General features: G+C 32.9%; 2 protein-coding genes across 2 annotated transcripts; one reads left to right on the top strand and one right to left on the bottom strand.

Moving 5' to 3' along the window:
• The first annotated feature begins 142 nt into the window (after positions 1–142).
• Positions 143–7,647, top strand: LOC116140353 (SAL1 phosphatase-like). The gene is made up of 8 exons (XM_031425993.1): positions 143–428; positions 1,235–1,310; positions 1,771–1,844; positions 1,957–2,162; positions 3,726–3,936; positions 4,013–4,111; positions 4,199–4,352; positions 7,341–7,647. The coding sequence occupies exons 1-8, from the start codon at positions 237–239 to the stop codon at positions 7,502–7,504; spliced, it is 1,176 nt and encodes a 391-aa protein (XP_031281853.1). The 5' UTR covers positions 143–236; the 3' UTR covers positions 7,505–7,647.
• Positions 7,648–8,868: 1,221 nt separating this feature from the next.
• Positions 8,869–12,979, bottom strand: LOC116140362 (2-oxoisovalerate dehydrogenase subunit alpha 2, mitochondrial-like). Its single transcript, XM_031426005.1, has 9 exons — positions 12,638–12,979; positions 11,150–11,287; positions 10,813–10,995; positions 10,430–10,587; positions 10,244–10,343; positions 10,046–10,157; positions 9,816–9,955; positions 9,527–9,712; positions 8,869–9,319 (listed from the first exon to the last, which is right to left on the bottom strand). The coding sequence occupies exons 1-9, from the start codon at positions 12,887–12,889 to the stop codon at positions 9,152–9,154; spliced, it is 1,437 nt and encodes a 478-aa protein (XP_031281865.1). The 5' UTR covers positions 12,890–12,979; the 3' UTR covers positions 8,869–9,151.
• Positions 12,980–19,734: the final 6,755 nt, after the last annotated feature.

Here is a 19,734-nt window from a genome sequence, read left to right as displayed (position 1 = left end):
GAAGACTATTAACTCTCCCATCATCCCATGCAAGACTATAAGGAGCGTGTCCCAACGAAGAGAATCTCCGCTCAATTTTCCACAATTTGCTATTTTGCTTCCTTTGTGGGTCACATAAAACCAATTAATTATTATCTTAATCAATTCTCATTTGATCGCATCACCCTCAATAAATTTGACGGCAATACAATATCAATCAATATATACAATACAAAGACCCACTTCACTTGGAGGGGATGACTGGAAATTGCCTTAAAATTTTAACACCCATTTCCTCCTCAAAGCCTCTACTGTTTTCTCTTCTTTCCAAACCCACCAAAACCCAGTTCAAAACCTCTTCTTCATTTGTACTTTCAGTTAAAATGTCTTATCATAAGGAACTTGCCGCCGCCAAAAAAGCCGCTTCTTTAGCTGCTCAACTTTGCCAGGCACTAAACTCTTGCTCTCTTTCTCCTTCGTGTGTGTATTTGAGTTTCTGATAATGTAGTTGTCGTTTTTGAAACTGGGTATTTCTTTTTTGTTTTTTCAATTCTTATTACTCTTGTTTTTGGTTGTTCAATCTGGGGCTGTGAAATTTTAATTTTGAGGTTGACCTATAATCTAGTTTTGGGTTTGGAGCAATACCCATGTTGTGTTTTTTGTTAGTTGTTTGTAATTTTGTTGGGTGTTTGTGGTGCTTTGTTTTGTGTGTGTATTTGAGTTTCTGGTAATGTAGTTATTGTTTTTGGAACTGTTTATATATATATATATTGCTTATTAGTTTTCTTTTTGGTTGCTCAATCTGAGGCTGTGAAATTTTACTTTTTGAGGTTGACTCAGAATCTAGTTTTCTAATTTTGGCTTTTGAGCAATACCCATGTTGTGAATTTTGTTAATTGTCAGCAGTTTTTATTGGGTGTTTGTGGGGCTTTGAATTTGTGTGTTGGTGGTTTGATGTACTTGGTCTTAAAGAAATGATTTTGTTTATTCAGGTGTGCAATTTAGTTTTTGACAATCTAAACTTGTGGTTTGATTAAGAATTTAATGTATAATGTGGTGTATGAAAATTGTAGGCAATGATTTATTGTTATTTATCTTTGCTTCATTGTTATTGTTAGTCCTATATCTTCTGGCTTCTAGATTATTTTCAATCAACTTTTCTGTATTTGCCTCGTTTTGAAATGATAGATTTGCTTAGTATATTTGTTAATTCTTTGTCAATTAAGCTGATTTCGGATGTTTTCTTTTTCTTCAGAAGGTGCAAAAAGTTCTATTGCAATCTGATGTGCAATCAAAATCAGATAAAAGTCCTGTAACAGTCGCAGATTATGGTCTACTTCCCAACTTTCTTGTGCTTTGATTATGTTCAATCTGTTATTTTCTTTGTCTGCTAATAATTATTAACAATACTGTCTTTCTTTATTTAACAATCTGTAAATTAGCTCTTTTATAGCAGTTATTATTCTCATAGCGCTGTCAATACAGCACGAGAGATCGTTAGGACGTGTGTGATTTATGCATTTGTTTTATCTCAATCATTTATTTTGTCTTGCTACAGGTATGCTTGTTGTGTCTGGACGTGCAGCATGTGAAATGTTCTTATTACATTTGATGTTTGTTTAATTTTCGGCTTTCCTTCATTGAGTCAAATAGAGGCTTTTGTTTAGTTATTATGCTAAGAATGAATTTGGTGTGTCACAATGTTGCCTGCTTTTAGGTTTGAAACAGAGGGAACTGCAACTGACTAATTCCTTATTGCTGTTGTATCAATGTGTTTTTTGGGATTCTTAGGCTCACAAGCACTGGTGACTTTTGTACTGGAGAGAGAACTGCCTTCTGAACCATTTTCTTTAGTAGCTGAGGAGGTACAAAAATGTGAACTTTTGTTGAAATTTTTGGAGACAGGCGGATGCTGTTTCCTTTTCTTATTTGAATGTGGGTGTTAACTGAAATTACAATATTATTAAATCTCCCTAGGATTCAACAGATCTTCGTAATGATGGTGCCACAGATACGCTAGAACGCATTACAAAACTTGTGAATGAAACTATAACTAGTGATGCATCATATAGTGTTCCTACATTATCCACAGAAGATGTGCTCAAGGCCATTGACAGTGGCAAATCTGAAGGCGGTTCTGCTGGCCGACATTGGGTTTTAGATCCTATAGATGGCACTAAAGGGTAAGCTTCATACTTTAATTCTTGTACAGTAATTGTGCTTTAATTATGTACAGTTCCTTGTTTCTTGCAATGTGAGAAGTAGTTGCATCTATTGTTGTAATAGCATGGAGTCATTTATTCTAACTTGATATGCATTTAGTTGAATGTGATGCAATTTATTTCTCAAAATGGTTGTCACTGCATAGAGTAACACTCTTCTTATCTACATGATGTTTGTACATCAGTGTTTCTGTTGTTGAGAAGCTTCCATTCCTTGGTTTTTGCTGTACGGCATATGCATGCAGCTGGTAAAATTGAAAAGGAAAACTAGCATTTCTGTTTGTTCATCATTAGATCTGTTACTTGATGATATAAAATTATTGAGTGAAATGCTACAATAACTTATCTGATAACACCTTTGTTAGGCTAACAAAGGCATAATTGTTTTTCCCAGTGATTTATGCTCAAGCTAGTCCCAGATTGTCCTTTCCTCGTGCAGTCCATTTATGTTGTTGTGTCATCAGCTGTCATATCCCCCTTTTTATGAAAGAGAAGAGAAGAAAATAGTGGAAGATATTTCTTTATTGAATTTGTATGTATCGAAGCGGTAGCAAATTTTTATTTTTGAATAAAAAGCACTGCTAAAAATGTGCATTTTTACATACTTTCAGAATATATTTTTGTGATTTTAGCCTTAGCTGGATTGGGTTTCATGTGCTGGCTCTGCTTTTGTGTTTAAAATCATATGATAAGTATCATATTGAGTTTAATCATTGAAGAGTTGTTTGTACTTCTTTAGCCTTTTTTTCTTTCTGTTCTTGTCTTCCTTGCTTTAGGCCATAATCTATCAACTTTAGCTTTTGGAATCAATGGTTTACAACCTGGTATCGTAATAAGGTTGTCCAAAATTTCTTGTGTTTGGATCTCTTCATTTTGTTGGTTAAATTTTAACACAAAATACCAACAAAATAAGTTGAGTCTTGTTGTGTAAGAAGCATTTCAGAATACTCAATTTCGCATAGGAAATGATAGGTTGCTTATGAAAAATCATTGCTCTAGTCTGGGAACAAGCTTAACAAGTGAACGCCTACCTGCTCTATGTTTTTTAGGAGCTTGTGGATAAAAATATAGTTTTTCCTTTTGAATAAATCATTAATGCTAAATTGGAATACCATTCATCAACAACGAACTATCTAATGATAGATTCTTTAATTTATGAAGTAAATTCAATAATTATGTCTTTAGGTGCAACTGAACTCTGTTGATTACAGTTAAACCTTTAAGGCCAAAGTTGGGACTTGTACGATAGTTACAGGTTTGAGACATTCTTGTCAAGCGTATCTAATCGGTTTGACATTAGATATAACATTGGGAGTTTTTCTGCCTGTAATGTTTATTAAATCTTAATTTCTTAGGGAGATAAGAGAGTCAGAAAACTATTACTATTTTTGAAATTGGCAAAGCTGGAAGATTATACTGTTTCCTTTAGTTTTTAAAGAGATGTGTAAATTTTTTCATTTGGTTTCTTTTTCTTTTTGGCCAACCATGATTGAATGGTTTTATACTTGTCAAACTGCACCTTAGGTTTGTAAGAGGAGATCAATATGCTATAGCATTAGCATTACTTGACGAAGGCAAAGTGGTGTTGGGTGTCTTGGCTTGTCCAAATCTTCCATTAGCATCCATTTGTGGTGATTATCATAAATCTTCAAATAATGAAGTAGGTTGCCTTTTCTATGCGGAAGTTGGAGCAGGAACTTATATGCAGTCACTGAATGGTTCTTCACCTGTGAAGGTTGGTGCTTATGTTACCACTGTTGCAAGTATTATTAAGCTAAATAAATATTACTTAACTTTTTTATGTCCTTCAGGTACAAGTCACTGCCATTGAAAATTCTGAAGAAGCATCGTTCTTTGAGTCATATGAAAAAGCACATTCCCAGCATGACTTGTCGAGCTCCATTGCCAAAGTACTCTCTCTCTCTCTCTCTCTGTCAATTTCCATATTGCCGCTTTATATATGATTGGTTTTACTAGAAGTCTATATTCATGAACAGAAACTTGGTGTGAAAGCACCACCAGTTAGAATTGATAGCCAGGTAAAATATGGTGCTCTGTCCAGAGGAGATGGAGCCATCTATATGCGTTTTCCCCGCGAAGGATATCGTGAGAAAATCTGGGATCATGCTGCTGGGTGCATTGTTGTGACTGGTATAAAATTTTCTTTTCTACATCTATTCCTTTATTGTCTTAACTTGGGGCATAATTTATGGATGACAATGGTTAGTTGGGGTAATCTGATCCACCTTACCCTAGCAAGGCAGGGAGGAATATGTTTAAGTGTTTACCAAATGGTCCCAATTAGGGGTGGCAAAACAGGTTGGCTTGTCAAATTGGTGTCCTGTCGAATGAGAAGTAATGAAATTATAGTCAGCTCAGATGCGACTCATTTAATTACTCATTTCAAATGTCTCACCACGGATATTGCATTATTATTAAATGGATTACACAAATATGAGCCGCGTAGCTCTTTCTTTAACAGGTAGTTAACTCACTATCATTAATGGTCTTTTGAATATGGGTTAGGGTTGAAGTGAGTTGGCTAATGATAATAATAAGGGTAATAAAGACATTTAACTTAAAATGTTTCCTATGATAGCAACATGTTTTCTAATATCAAATGAAGCCGCTTGATTACTACAAAAAGCAAATATTTTACACGTCTTTTGTCTTAAGATGTGCCCTTAGGTTACATGTAACAACTCGAGTAGACATTGTCATTTTCGTCTAGCCCATACGGATTTCTTTTTGGGCTTTACAGAAGTGTCCTTCACCCATGTTTAGTTTAAGAGACTCCAAGTTCCATTTGATAGCGATGTGAGATGTGACAAACTCCTTACCTTACAAAGGTTGATTGTGTCCTTTCGAAGTTGTCACATCATACCACAGGTACCAAGGGTAGCGAGTCCGTTGTGGTACCAATTATATAGTTTAGACTTAAACTAAATAGACATCGGATTGCGAGCTTATTGTGATACCAATTACAATAAAACCTTTTTATAGTGATACTCTATATACGAATAATCTTCATGTAGTCATAAAAAATTATGGTTCTAACTTGGGCTAGTTATAAATAAGAATAAATTTCACATTGTAATAAATTATAATTTTTCTAGGTCCCGTCTTAAGGAACTTGTCTCTATATAGTAATAATTTTATGTATATTATAAAAAAATATATGTTATGTTACATTAAATGTTTGAGATGAAATAAAATATTTATCTAAAGTTGTTTGAAACAATGATTTATTTATGTTTTAGAGTTGTTACCATATCTTTTATCTTGCGGATATGCAATAAGTTGTCAACATAGACACTTTCTTGTTAAAGCCAAAATATTTCTAGCTGTATGTTTAGAGCTTCTTGACATGAAACTTTTGATATTTCCGTACTATATTCATCTTCAGGATTGTCTCCTTCCTCTTCTTGTTTAATTCCAGTAATGATTTCTTCTTCAGTTAAAGCATACACAACTTGTTACTCATTTGGATGATTAAGAAAAATATTAATATCTATTTGATTAGTGTAATGAAGTTGTCGTATTGATCACTCAATTTTGTAATGACTCTTTGATATTCATTTTCATACTATCTTAATGCTACTAAAACAATGAATTGAAATCCTAATATTATTAAAACATGAATTATAAAATAAGAAATTAAAACAATAATTCTGTAACTACACTTCTATTAAGTTATAACATCTTTATAGTAATAAATTTAGTTAGTTTTAATATTATGATTATAAAAAGGTTTGACTGTTTGAAAATTTCAACTTAAACTCAATAGATATTGTCTTCTATGTTGCATTGGTGCTTTACACAATCATCCTTTTCCCATGCGCACAATCATCCTTTTCCCAAAATGCATCTACTTGATTAAGAAGACCCAAGGTTTATAAATTGATTTCAGGCTCCATTCGGAAGCAATATGGGATGTGACTGTACAAAAATGTCATTCGACCATGGAAAATAAGGTTGTGTTCGTTTAAGTTTCTGTTTTTCATTTTTTTTTTTTTTTAATATCTTGTAATTTGTGTAAAAAGCTGTTCTTTTACCCTATATATTTGGTAAACGAACAGGTTGTGCACGAATTACGGGATATAAAAAATGGAAAACAAATCCTTAAGAGAATATAACCTTATTTCCCATGGTTGTATATATATATATATATAAAAAACATGATGTATAATAATAATAGTACTGTAGAAGGTTGAGCTAATCAAAGGAAAGAGAGATGGGTTAAAGTGAGAGATTGGAGAGATATGAGACTAAAGAAAAGTTTGCTATTATAACTCTTTATACCAAACTTGGAATTTCGAGTATTCTTCTATCTGTTAAAAGAAAGGATGTGGGGCTTTTCATAGCCTAACCCACCGTCCATGGAGCCTGGTGTGGCTCAAATCCTATAGCTTTTTAGCTTAAGTCATACACCTAATAAGTGGCACTAATCTAACAAAACTTTAAATCTAAACCTTACACCATTAAATTACTTAAATGATGAGTTTGATAAGGATTAAGAGATGGTGCCATGGGTTATATTTAATTGCTAAGTTTTTGAGGTGGAAAGCCACCCAACTAGAGATGTGTACTCCCCTTTGGATTTCCACCAATTTAGAAAACGAAGGTTTTTCATTTACTAAATCTAGCTACCTCATTTTCTCTTCTCAATACATTTTATGAATCGGCTTTCAACATACTAGTATGTCTTTTTCCGTTGTAACCCTACCTTCAGTTTAGACCTCAAACGTTACATGTTTATACAATATGTAAATCTTACAGAGGTTTACTGTTAGGATAATATGTTTTTAGTAGAGATATAGCTGTTCTTTTTTGCGTTGCATAGAAGCTGATTGGAAGTTATCAAACAATTATATAACATTGGTTATTGCAATTGATCACTCTTACGTGCATTTTCATATTAATTATCTGAAAGTGAAAAAGGGTCAATGAGTGCGCTGAGTGCTGAATTTATCTGTAAAAATTTGACAAAACTTGCTTGTTTCCATTTCTATGGTATTGCTTTATATCCCCAGTTTATGTCAAGATGTTATCATCCGTATTAGTCGTGATAGTGATTGAAATTGCATAGTCAATCTAACTTTTTACGGTAAAATCTGCTTGTTGATGAACTTTTTGCAGAAGCAGGGGGCGTCGTCTCAGATGCTGCTGGGAACCCATTGGATTTTTCGAAAGGAAAATATCTAGATCTTAACGTGGGTATCATCGTCACGAATCAGAAGTTGATGCCAAAACTCTTGAAGGCAGTGAAAGAGTCCCTGGAGGAGCAATCTTCATCCTTGTAATTGTATGTAGACACTTAATTGGTTTCAGCATTTCCCTTGTTAAGATTTCCGGTAACTCAAATTGCTTTTACCTCTCTTTGGAGTCCCTGTGATACATGCTTTGCCCATAATAAGTCATTGTCTGAGTTGTATTTTTTACAAGTAACATAACTTTAGTAAGGCTTATGAGGGTCAATAAATTTGTAGGGAAATCTCCTTTTGTTTTTTCTTTTGGACTATTGAAAATATAAAAACCAAGTGGGGTTATAGTTTTAACTCCAATCAATTTTAAAGGGTATCTTTTGAACATGGTTTGTAGGTCATTGATTAAAACAAAAAAACTTTTCTTTTTTCTTGGCATCATTTGGGGTATTCATTTATTCAAAATTCTCAGGTGTGAATGTCTTGAAGTTTTTAATATGCGAACCAAAACTTAAGGATTAGTAGTTGGTTTTGATTTTGCATTTTGTGAAGCCAACGACTAGTTTCATTTCAAGTTGTATACTTGTATGCAATTTACATCTGCTTGAGCATCTTAGGCACCAATGACAATAAAAGTTTAGCTTTGAAAAGAATACTCAATGATGCATTTGAATTGCGTCTCTTCCTCTCCTCTTATATTTCTTCCTTCCTCTTTCTCTCCGTTTCCTCTTTTCTTTCTTCTTCCTTCCTCATTCTCTTCCTCTCCTCTTCTCTTTCTTCTTCCTTCCCCTCCCCCTTACTTTACTTCGCAATCTAGCCAAACAAGGTCCAAATCGGACTTGCCCCTTCTTCCTTCCCCTTCCCTTCTTCTTCACTTTAACAAAGAATCAACCCAAAATTAGGGCCTTTTTTTTTTTTTTTTTTTTTTTTTTTAATGAAATAGAGAATCGGTTTTCAAGCGGTTGGTTGGACGGACAGTTTTCACATTTTATCCGGTTTTTAGCGTCAAAGTGGTTTTTGTATATAACCGGGCTTTATATTAACTCGGACGGACACCTGTTCGGTCTCGATCGAATTGATTGAACGGTAGATCGGTCTGGGTTTTAAAACAGAGGACTCAATGAATCAAGCAATTAATACCTACCTATGATACGTATATAAACTCTCCTTGCGAAATAAGGATTGCGATTTGATTCACAGTGCGTAACGCATGCTAGAAATGACAGAACTCTGTTTTATACGAGTCGTTGCAATCTGTACCATTACTATTAGCATAGACAACTCACGAAATGCCAAACTGATATTTACAATCAACTATTCCAACCAAAAGGAGATTAATCACAATCAGCATGCATGGAACTTGGATGATAACATATTACTGTATTAGACTAAATCTTCAACTTCGCTAGCCATACTTTGAAGCTAAATTTGTATCACTGCAAAGCATCAATTTGTTCTAGTTATCAGATAAAAGCACCCTCAAATAACAGTCAGCCCCAAGAGTTCAATTGCTTTGTTGAACTAGAGCTGAGGAAATTGGCCTCAGCGCGGTTTCATCATCTATTGATAGAATACGAATCTATGTACATTAGATTGAGCAAATGGATATGATGCAGAACCTTAAAGCGTTGTATTGGCTCTTAATTAATGCACTAGCTTTATTAAAACTAAGGCAATAAAAAGTTCAAGCTTTGAATTACGACGCATACGCCATATGTACAATTATGTATGCATCAGTGAATATACCTAAACTGGAACATCTGGGGGATAGTCTTCTGGGTGTCGTTTGACAGTCTCCCTTAGCCGATTCTCTTGCTCTTGAAGGTTAGAAGGAGGAACATTATATACGTCTGTGAACAGTTCCGCAATTGGGGGTTTATCAGCTTTCTCTGCTGCTTGAATTGCATGTAATAGCTGTTAAACAAGTGCAATCAGCGAACGTTTTCATACCATAGCACAGCACAAATATCTAACCAGAATTCTAAAGGATTGTCAAAACAGATGAAGCCATTTATGTATTGATTATTTTTTTGTGTTTAGCTTCTTTGTCACTCCTAACTTTTACAACCGCTAATATGAAAGTTTGAGTAATTCTATTTTTGAAGCTAACACTAATTTTACCTGTTTCCTCGTGTTGCTTCTAAGCTCTGATTCATTCTCATCACTCCACCAACCATTGCTTTGTATCCATTTTCGAAGTCTAGTTACGGGGTCTTGTGCAGTTCTCCACCATTCAATCTCATCAACTGGGCGATACTTGGTGGAATCATCTGAAGTGGAGTGGTGTCCTGCTCGATATGATAGAGCCTGCCAGTGCAAGGGATTGAACCAAACATCAGGAATCAGTCACCTGGGTTTCAATACTATGCCTCTCATAAAGCTTGAGAAACAATATAAAGACATATAATACCTCAATTAGGATTGGTCTGTGCTCCTGAATTGCCACTTCACGTGCAGCACGAACTGCACTATACATTGCAAGAGCATCATTACCATCTACACGGATGCTTCGCACTCCATACGCCCGGCCTCTTACAACAACACCATCACCTGTCATTTCCCAAAGACAATTTAATAACAAATTCAGAAATGTCATGTAATCAAAATTGTTAAGATATGAGAATGCAAGTGGAAGAATACTTCGAAATTGGTCGGAAATTGGGGTGCTGATAGCCCATCCATTGTTCCGACAGATAAAAATAACCGGGGCCTCCAGTACCGCAGCAAAATTTAAAGCAGCATGGAAATCCCCCTAATTCATGTTGGTGTGTCAAAAAAAAAAACAACTGAAAGCTACTTTCATTTGAAAGGTCAAACATTATCACCAATCATATTTACCTCACTCGTGCCACCATCACCAAAGTAAGTGACTACACATGCATCTTTTCTATCCATCTTCAAAGAATATGCAGCACCAACAGCATGGGGAATTTGTGTTCTGGAAGAAAATAAGAATTATTACTGGCTACGATTTTCAAGTCTTAGCGTAACAAACTTGTAATATTGATAAGGTTTAAATCTTACGCGATTGTTGATGCTACAGTGAAGTAATTGTGCTTGTTAGATCCATAATGGATAGGCATCTGCCTGCCTTTTCCATAATCAGCTTTATTTCCAAAACATTGATTTGCAAATTCTTGCAAAGAGAAACCAAGCCATAATAGAACTCCCGGTTCCCTGTACTGCAAGCAGATCCAAAAGTAACATTGCACAAGAATCAGATTTGAACTACATGAGTAATTAAAATTTAACAGATGCAAAATTATATAATTAACTATAGATGATCTGATCCAGATTTTATATACATGTTTAATTTTGCGTCTTTGTGTGCATGTATGACGTGTGCATCAACATGTGGCCATGGCTGTGTGATTGCAGGGATATTAGTAGATGTATGTGCTTATTACCTGGGGGAAGACGAAGTCATCAAAAGATAATGCTGCTGCTGATGCAACATTGATGGCCTCTTCTCCAATTGTGGTGAGATAGAATGAAATTCTTCCTTGCCTTTGTGCTTCATAGAAGATAGTGTCCATTGTTTGAAGTGTGACCATATTGCTATACATTTTCAAAGCTACTTCCTCACTGACCTAATTGAATTTGCAGGACGCATGTAAGAGTCTTTGTCTGAATCAAATTCATAATCGGGGTAAAAAGAAAAAGAAAGAGACTCTCCCATCCGGCCACCCCCTTTTTTTGTCTTTCTGGGAATGGGAGAACGTTGGAGGAAAGAAAAAGACATACCTGTACATAGCTGCTCTCCATAAAAAGCTGACCATTATCATCGAGCACCCGGTAACAGGGTACTCGCTCCTCAAAGCACTCAGAAATGAACCTCATTTCAGGAATGAATGCAACTTTTCCTCCCGGAAAATCTAGAACCTAACAAAGAAAGTATGAATCAAAAAGTACTAATCAATGCAGGCACGGACACAAGCAGAACAATTTCAATTCATGCCCTGTCTACGCATACTAGAGTTCATTTTGGAAGCAGCATCAAATAATTGTAGCTTCTATAAGCCTGTCAAATGTCTTCTTCAATCTACTATAAGAATTAATAAAGAAATGAAGAATAGAAAACTAGCTGCTTGAACCTTAAGCCATCGGTGCAACATGTATCCCTCTTAATTAGTCACTTCTACAATGATAGTCTAAGAAAAATGGATGATAAACTCTCTTTATGAATTGCTTCTACAATGATAGCCTGATTTCATGGCATTTTCCAGCAATAGAGCAAAGCGAAGGCTAAATTCCAAAGAACAAAACTAAATTTCCCAGCAAATGGATAGTGATTCATGACCACAGGATGCTGCAGCCAAAAACACTAAAAATTGCAACGTTAACTAACCTTTTAAACATCTAAACCACCATTGGAGAAGTGAGAGGTATCGAGAAACAATCGAACCAAATGATCAAGTATCAGTAAACTCTTACATCATTTTCCAACAAAATCACACAATCACAATACCTATAACTAATTATGTATCCATCAGTATCAGTATCAGCATCCTGGTGAACTGTATTCTGGCGAAAGCATTAAAAACATCTAATTTTAACCCCAACTATGCAAATAAATTACAGTGAATTACAAATTTTTGTCAATTGGGTCCCCAAATTACACATTGAAAGAAATCAACTGGAGAGTCCTCCATTTGTTGATGATCCAAAACTCCAGTTTAGCGTCACAACATTTACTTCACACAACCACTCTTCAAGACATAATTTTTAAGAAAAATTATGCCTAATATGTGTCATAATTTCTGAATTTCATGTATCAAAACTCAAAAGTTTAAAAGGAATCATATAATTCATAAACAGAACGTACAATTTCCAAAATTTAAGCATAGATAAGTTGTTAAACATAACAGCTTGCAAAACAAAAGAAAAAACTTAATCCACCCTGCACTTTGGTCCAATATCAAGTACTGGCCTTTCAAATACTAGAAATTACGCCCTCAAATTCCCAAATGCTAAATTCTAATTCTGAAACAACCTTTTTTGGTTGAGTGAATTGTTCATTATACCCTTCCGTGTGTGCCAGTGAATGATCTTTTCTACGCTTACGCAGGTTGAGGTCTATTGGAATCAGAGTCTATCTTCGTAGTTTAAATGGCAGGATCCAGCCAATACTAAAGGTCAATGCAATTATCTTGCAAAACGAACAACTGCATGAAGGTTCCAAATTATTGATTTAAAAAAAAAAAAAAAAAAAAAAAAAGAAAGAAAGTTAACCTGTTTGTGATCAAATTTCACGTGTTTTTGAGCTCTGGTAGACTCAAACCGGCGAGCAGAGAAAAGGGTTGGCGGAGAAGAAATGCTTTCTTCTCCTAGTGGAGATGGTGATGGAGAGTTGTTGCTGTTGTTGTGATGGTTTAGAGAAGGAGAAGAAAGAGAAGAATGGTTGATGAGAGAAAATGAAGCCAACTTCGATGATTTGAATTGGTTAAGGATGTTTCTTGAAAGTTTGAGGGTGATGAAAGCCATGAAAACAGACGATGGGTTTGAAGAATATTGGAAATGGAAGTGAAAGCGAAAGTGATGAAGAGAAGAGATGGATAAGATTGTGTTGGTGGTTTGGTTTCTGTTTTTTTGTTCGTTGGTTATTTATATATGAAAATGAATTTACCATCCAACTCACGGGATAATGTTACCTTATTACAATAATTATCAGAAAGGGTAACATTAACAATAGTACATAGAGGTGCCGTTTGGATGGGGGTTAATAAGGGAACGGGATAATCTTCATTTATTTTACAAGATTTTAGTGTTTATAAATAATAAAATATTACAATAATCTTTTATTATAAATAATATTTACTGTTAGTAACGTGGAGAGTTAATTTTGTTATCTTATTCGGGAGTGTTATTAAAATATTACTGAGGTAATATGATTTTTTTTCTTCTATTTTGCCCTTAATTAAAAACTATTTTGGATACAATGCCCTCAAATGTCTACCCAATAACAATTACCCAACCCCCAATATTTAAGAAATTAGGTAAAACACCCCAGCCATAAAAAGTTTAAAAGTTAATAAAATACCCTCAACCACCCAAGACCACTGCCAACTGTGACTCACCACCGCCGGTGTCAGTCGCCGTAATGGTGCACGAACGACGGGATCTGGTCGATCGTGCACTTGTAAGGCATTTTCTAACTATAGATTTGTGATTAATGACCGAAAACGTCCAGATTTGGCATTTTTATGGCCGTTTCACAACCAAAGATGTGGTTGTGAAAATGCTAGATCTTTTTCCGTGAAATGGCACGACCAAAGATCTGGCCTTTTCACAGCCACATCTTCGGCTATGAAATGGTCATAGATCTAGTTGTTTTCCAGCCATGAATTTGTTTCTGACTTTGTCAACGCATGACTGGTCATATACAACTAGTCATGCATCATTCTGTCAACTGCCAACGGCAACCGGTGCTGGTGGCTGGCTGTTGGCAGTGGCATGGGGTGAGTGGGAGTGATTTTGATATAAATTAAAGTTTTATATGGTTAGAGTATTTTACCAAAATTTCAAATGTAGAGGGTTAAAAGAAATTATTCAAAAAAAAATAATAAAAAATACTATTATATTAATATTTAAAAAGGGGGACAATTTAGTAATCTATATAATACCTATTTATCTTCTCAACCAAACATATTATTTATCAATTTATTAGAGTCAACCAAATATATTTTTTAAACATTCTCAATAATCTTTAATTTGATCTTTCTTTTCGTTAATATAATATACTCGTATAATAAAATATTATATGACATAAACGCATTGTCAATTAATCAAAATGCAGTCATGTTTTCTTCTCAAAGTAAGAATGGATAAAACAATGTTGACCGGTGTCATCGTGATAAGGATACACCACCATCATATTATTTATGATAAGCTTAATAAAGCATGATGACTACAGTACTACACTACATTTCTCACCCATATATTATAAACAATATAAAATTGGACAATTATATATATATATATATATATATTAGCATAAAGTTTCCCATAAAATCGACATCACCCCATCATTGTATTTTTTATTTATTAATATTTTATTATATATAGAATTTAATTATAATCAACAACATCTCAAAAGGTCAACACATAAATTATAGAATACTGAATTAATAGTAAAATTGTTTGTGCCATGATTCTTGATTCTTTAATTCTTTAGAAGAGAAGCGGCAAATTTTCCAAAAGTGATTAAACGGTAAGTCTCTTTTTTTCCAATAACACACTAAATGACGACTTCGAAAATAGGTTTTAATTATTGGATGCATTTAGAAATGAGACTTAACCAATTTAATAATAGTTTATTGGACTATCCCATTAAAATAATAGTTTATTGGACTCTCCCATTAAAGACTCAATAAATCTTGAAGCTCACACTTTGTCGTCAGATTAATTAAATGAATATAATGAACAAAACTTTTAAATGATCATATTGAACTCATTAGTATATGAGTAGACTATTCCTTTACCTGTTTTTAATTAAAACAACATATAATTAACATTAGCTCATAGGATAATTTTCTAACATGTAGTGCGCGAAATTAACAATGGCATAACGGTGTTGACAAGGTCATGGAATATTCCTAATCCTAACACTTCTTATTGAATATATCTTTCATATTATTACTATAATCTTTCATTAAAGGGATATATTGTCATCAAAGGCTGAGGATCAAAGAAATAATGTATCTTAAGTTCTGCCCTAATCTTGGAGACTATTATATCACTTAAACGCCCTTATCAAGTATATTATTCATCTGGGTTCCTATACCAAGAAGAAAGCCAAATTCAAGGCAATGACTTCACTCAACTATATAAAGGACGGCATATCACATAAATATTTATCCAAAATCCTACACATTCATTCTTGACTTGATTTTAGCCAGCTTTTGAGATGGACACTAACTTGACTCTATTATGTGTTTGTGGTGATATTATTGCTCTACGACGGAGGTTATCTACTGGATTCATCAATAGAAAGTCAATTATTTCAATGGAATTTTAGAAATTTCCAGTTTGATGCTAAATCTCCTATCAATAATATTTATAAATGATTAAATTTTATTAGATGCATATAAAAATAGTGTGATAAACACGTCCCAATTATGTTACTGATTTTTTTTTTTTTTTTTTTTTTGTTATAGTTATCATATTATTGTATTTTAACCAAAACATGAATATCAAAGGGTGCATTTGGCTTATTGTTTTTATCCATATTCCTAATCCTATTTTTCAAATGTTGCTTAGCACGTTATTCCCAAAATATTAGTCTTTTTTTTAATTACGTTGAGACCCTATAAGTTTATTAATTGTATTAAATACCTCCCAGAAAAAAGTTTAAAAACTAACAAAAACACCCCCACCCACCACTACTTGCCAGATTCCAGTAACCAAAACCGATGGTAGCCGAAATCTATCACAATAGTCACACAGCCACCGAAAATAGCCGGTAATGGCTAGATCTGGCCTTTTCCGGCCAGATCCGTGGTGGATCTGGCTGGAAAAGGTCATAACGACGCGTTACGGCACAGATCCGATCGATCTGTGTCGTAACGAAATTTTTCGGCCAGATTCCGACAGTGGTGGCCGGAATCTGGCACTATAGGTGGTGGGGCTGTTTTTGTCATTTTATGTATTAGGGTCTTTAATTACATTAGTAAACCTAAGGGCTTTTTCATAAATTTTTAAAGTTTACGTTGTAATACTCCCCTATCCAATAACCCAATACTATCTCCAAAATCCTATCCAAAATAATAAACCAAACGCACCCAAGATTATCCTATGTATTTTAACTATTTTTCAAATAATCAAAAACACTATTTAACTATTTAAATTTCAAATATTCAAGTATTAAATGTTTTGCATGATTGAAGAACCATGGGCTTCATAGAGACAATTAAAGCAATAAGGAAGGGACGTTTATTTCAATGTGTGATGCAACGTTTATAATGAGTATACTATTACTATGGAAGCAATAACATATAATATATTTATTAATTAATTTTGTTTAAGGGTATCATTTTCTAAAGTAAATTTATAAAAAAATATATTAATCTAACAAAAAACACTTACACCTACCATATACTAAAAGTTTAAAATATTAACTGATTTAGGATGTTTCCCAAATAATTTTTGCAAACCTTTAACAATATGTAACCTCAAGCTATTACAAAAAATTCATGAGTTAGAAACAAATACAGAAACCTCATAAAAACAAATCAAAACAAGATTGAAAAGAATATTTCTTTGTCATAATTCGTGGTGGGATGTTTTGTTTGATTGTAAGGGTTTTCGTAACTTTTTTTCCAATCACAAATACAGTAAAATATCTCTATAGTTATAATGGTGAGATTGATTAATTTTATTATTATAAGAAAATTATAATTTAATAGAGGCGTAGTTACAAAAAAAAAAAAATTATTTTATAATTCATGTTTTAGCAGTATATTATTAGAATTTCAATTTATGTTTAAATAGTATTAAGATTTCAATTCAACGTTTCAATTGCCTACTTTTTAAACAAGTAGAAGATCGTATTTTGAAACCAATAAAGATAAGTGTTCTTGATGGAATTGTAAATACAATTGCCACATGGTTAAACTGATGTGAAGTCACAAACAATTGTTAATTGTTTTAAGCATTATAAAATTAGGACCACTGATGTCGATGAATTGCAAATTATAAATAAAGTGGATGAGAAGAATAAAAAAGTCATTATAGAATTGAGTGATCAGATTTGATAACTTCACTACACTAATCAAATGGATATTAATGTCTTCCTCAATTATTCAAATGAGCAATAAGTCATGTATCCTTTAACTGAAGAAGAAATCATTACTACAATTACACAAGAAGAGAAAAGAAAAAATTATAAGGATGATAGTACGGAAACACAAAAAGTTTCATGCCAATAAGCTCCAACATGCTTGAGAAGCTACAAATATTTTGGTTTTAACAAAAATATGTCCATACTAATAGGTAATGTATCCGCAAGTTAAAAGATGTAGTAACAAATCTAAAGTATAAATCATTCACTCAAACAACTTTAAATAAATATTTTATTTCATTTTAAACATTTAATGTAACAAATAATATATTTTTTTGCAATATACATATAATTATTACTATGTGGAGACAACTTTTCTTAAGATATGAATTAGAAAAATTATAACTTATTACAATGTAGAGTTTATTCTTATTATAACTATCTCAAGTTAGGAATAAATTTTTTTATGATTAGATAGAGTTTACTCTTATATAGAGTATCACTATAGAGAGGTTTTACGATATATTCGAGTAAAATTTCATTCACTTCCAAAAAATAAGCAAATAAAAAAGGAAAAAAATACAAGATTTGTTTAACAAGTCGGTTGTTTATTTTATTGTTTATCAATCATGATTAAATAAAAGGGAAGTTAAAAGGGATTAAGAAAGAAGACAAATTAAAAAGATTAGGAAAGTAGCGAAGTTAAAAAGGATCAAGAGAAGGTTAATTTTGGAATAAAATAAAATATATTTAAATTTAATTGATTTGGGCTTAAAAATAACACCACTCACCGTACTATTCAAGCTCAAATCATTAACAAAGCCCAATAAAAACCAAATATCACATTTACATCACTCTTTTACACAATTTTTATTAAATTATGATATGGCATATATTATAATCACATAAAATTTTAATTATTTTAAAATTTTAATATTATAATAGAATTTATGTGGTTACAGCATATGTCACATCATGATGTTTATAAAATGGTGTAAAAAAATGATGTAAGTATAGCATTACTTTGGAGAATATACTATGGATTCTTAACTTCAAACCATTAACAAGGCCCAATAAAAGCCCCACATCTAAAGAAATATTATGGACTAAATCATCAACAACACCCAACAAAAGCCCAATACTAAGAATATGCTATGGACTCTTAATTTGTGAAAAGGACTAATTTTGGACCAACCTTGAGGTTTGGCCTAATATTAGAGACCTCCGATGGTTTTAAAACTCTTACTCACCTCCGAAAACTTGGTGAAAATCAATTAAAATTGATGTAGGAAGACAAAGTGGACATTTAATATATTTTCCTTATTCTTACCATTCAAGGCCAACTTTAAAACTCAAATACTCATGGGATTGATGTGCCACTTTCATCACCACCTCCTCTAGCAACTATTATTAGTAATAGCGCAAGATAATAACTTATTGATGATGGTTTTTTTTTTTTTTTTTTTAATTTATTTTTGGTTGTTATCTTGCTTTGATTCTCTGTAATGACCCAACTCATTCCCAAATCGTTAAGCTAAGACTTGAAAATTGAATTTATAAATACTTGGAGACCCTACCCTTACAAGTTGGTTTTCAACAATAAGTTGTTCTCAATATGTACGTAAGATTCTTCTTCCTTCAAGTGTCATCAACAAATTGACTATTATGTAATTTTAGTAAAGAATTAAGGGTAATATAGGAAATTTTATGTTCGAAACAAGTCTAATGTCAAATTTAACATATATATTCCCCAACAATAGGTAAGATAAGCAAAAAAATTAGAACCATGGAGGTGTTAAAAAAATAAGAAAAAGTTGAAGGTTGATGAGTGAAATTAGCCATTCTAAAGATGTTCAACTCTAGGAAAGCCCAATTGATACAAAAGGGATAAAGCTCCATGATAAATATCACACTTGCATTCATGGAGATCAATCCACCTATAAGATCAAGCCAAACTTCATTTCCCACACATTAAACATTCATCATATCAACCAACCCACTTTATATAAAGAAACATAAACCCTTAAATAACTCAGGATTTTTTAGAGTCTAAAGCTCAGTATAAATTCCAAGGACTTAGAAAACTACACAAACATAAAATTCCACTGCTAATTGATTGCTCAAAATTCTATAATTGACTTAAATAGACGTCAAACCCTGTTTACGACAATTCTTCGTTTTTTGAGATTACATAGTGAAAACAAAACTTTATGATAACTTAGTGAGATTTGACTTTGTCAAAAATTCCGGCAAAGTATATATATAGCCAAGAGATATGTTTGAGAGTACCTTTTTTTTTTTTTTTTTTTTCACACAATTATGATTAATTTTTGAGTTGCTAGATGAAAAAATTTTAAATGATCGAGATTCATTCAACTTGCATGCTGAATATACACTTTAAAATAACAGTACTTATACGGAATTTTAGTCATCAATACATCAATCAATCAAATAGCTCCAATGCCCAAACTTATATAAAAAAATAAAAATAAATAAACATGTAATAATTACTTAAAACCCTTTTTAAAGGTCAAATTTCAATTTGAACTTT

Source organism: Pistacia vera, unplaced genomic scaffold (genome assembly GCF_008641045.1).
Source record: "Pistacia vera cultivar Batoury unplaced genomic scaffold, PisVer_v2 Contig370, whole genome shotgun sequence".
Taxonomy (NCBI): domain Eukaryota; kingdom Viridiplantae; phylum Streptophyta; class Magnoliopsida; order Sapindales; family Anacardiaceae; genus Pistacia; species Pistacia vera.
This window is presented reverse-complemented; position numbering and strand designations above follow the sequence as displayed.

What these genes read in the sequence shown, in the direction of transcription:
- LOC116140353 (XM_031425993.1), top strand. Translation starts at nt 237, where the DNA reads ATGACTGGAAATTGCCTTAAAATTTTAACACCCATTTCCTCCTCAAAG. An exon ending in TAGCTGCTCAACTTTGCCAG is followed by an intron (nt 429 to 1,234) that starts GCACTAAACTCT and finishes CTTTTTCTTCAG; the next exon opens with AAGGTGCAAAAAGTTCTATT. An exon ending in TGTCGAGCTCCATTGCCAAA is followed by an intron (nt 4,112 to 4,198) that starts GTACTCTCTCTC and finishes ATTCATGAACAG; the next exon opens with AAACTTGGTGTGAAAGCACC.
- LOC116140362 (XM_031426005.1), bottom strand. Translation starts at nt 12,889, where the DNA reads ATGGCTTTCATCACCCTCAAACTTTCAAGAAACATCCTTAACCAATTC. An exon ending in GTGATGGTGGCACGAGTGAG is followed by an intron (nt 10,158 to 10,243) that starts GTAAATATGATT and finishes AACATGAATTAG; the next exon opens with GGGGATTTCCATGCTGCTTT. An exon ending in AATTTCCGACCAATTTCGAA is followed by an intron (nt 9,956 to 10,045) that starts GTATTCTTCCAC and finishes GGGAAATGACAG; the next exon opens with GTGATGGTGTTGTTGTAAGA.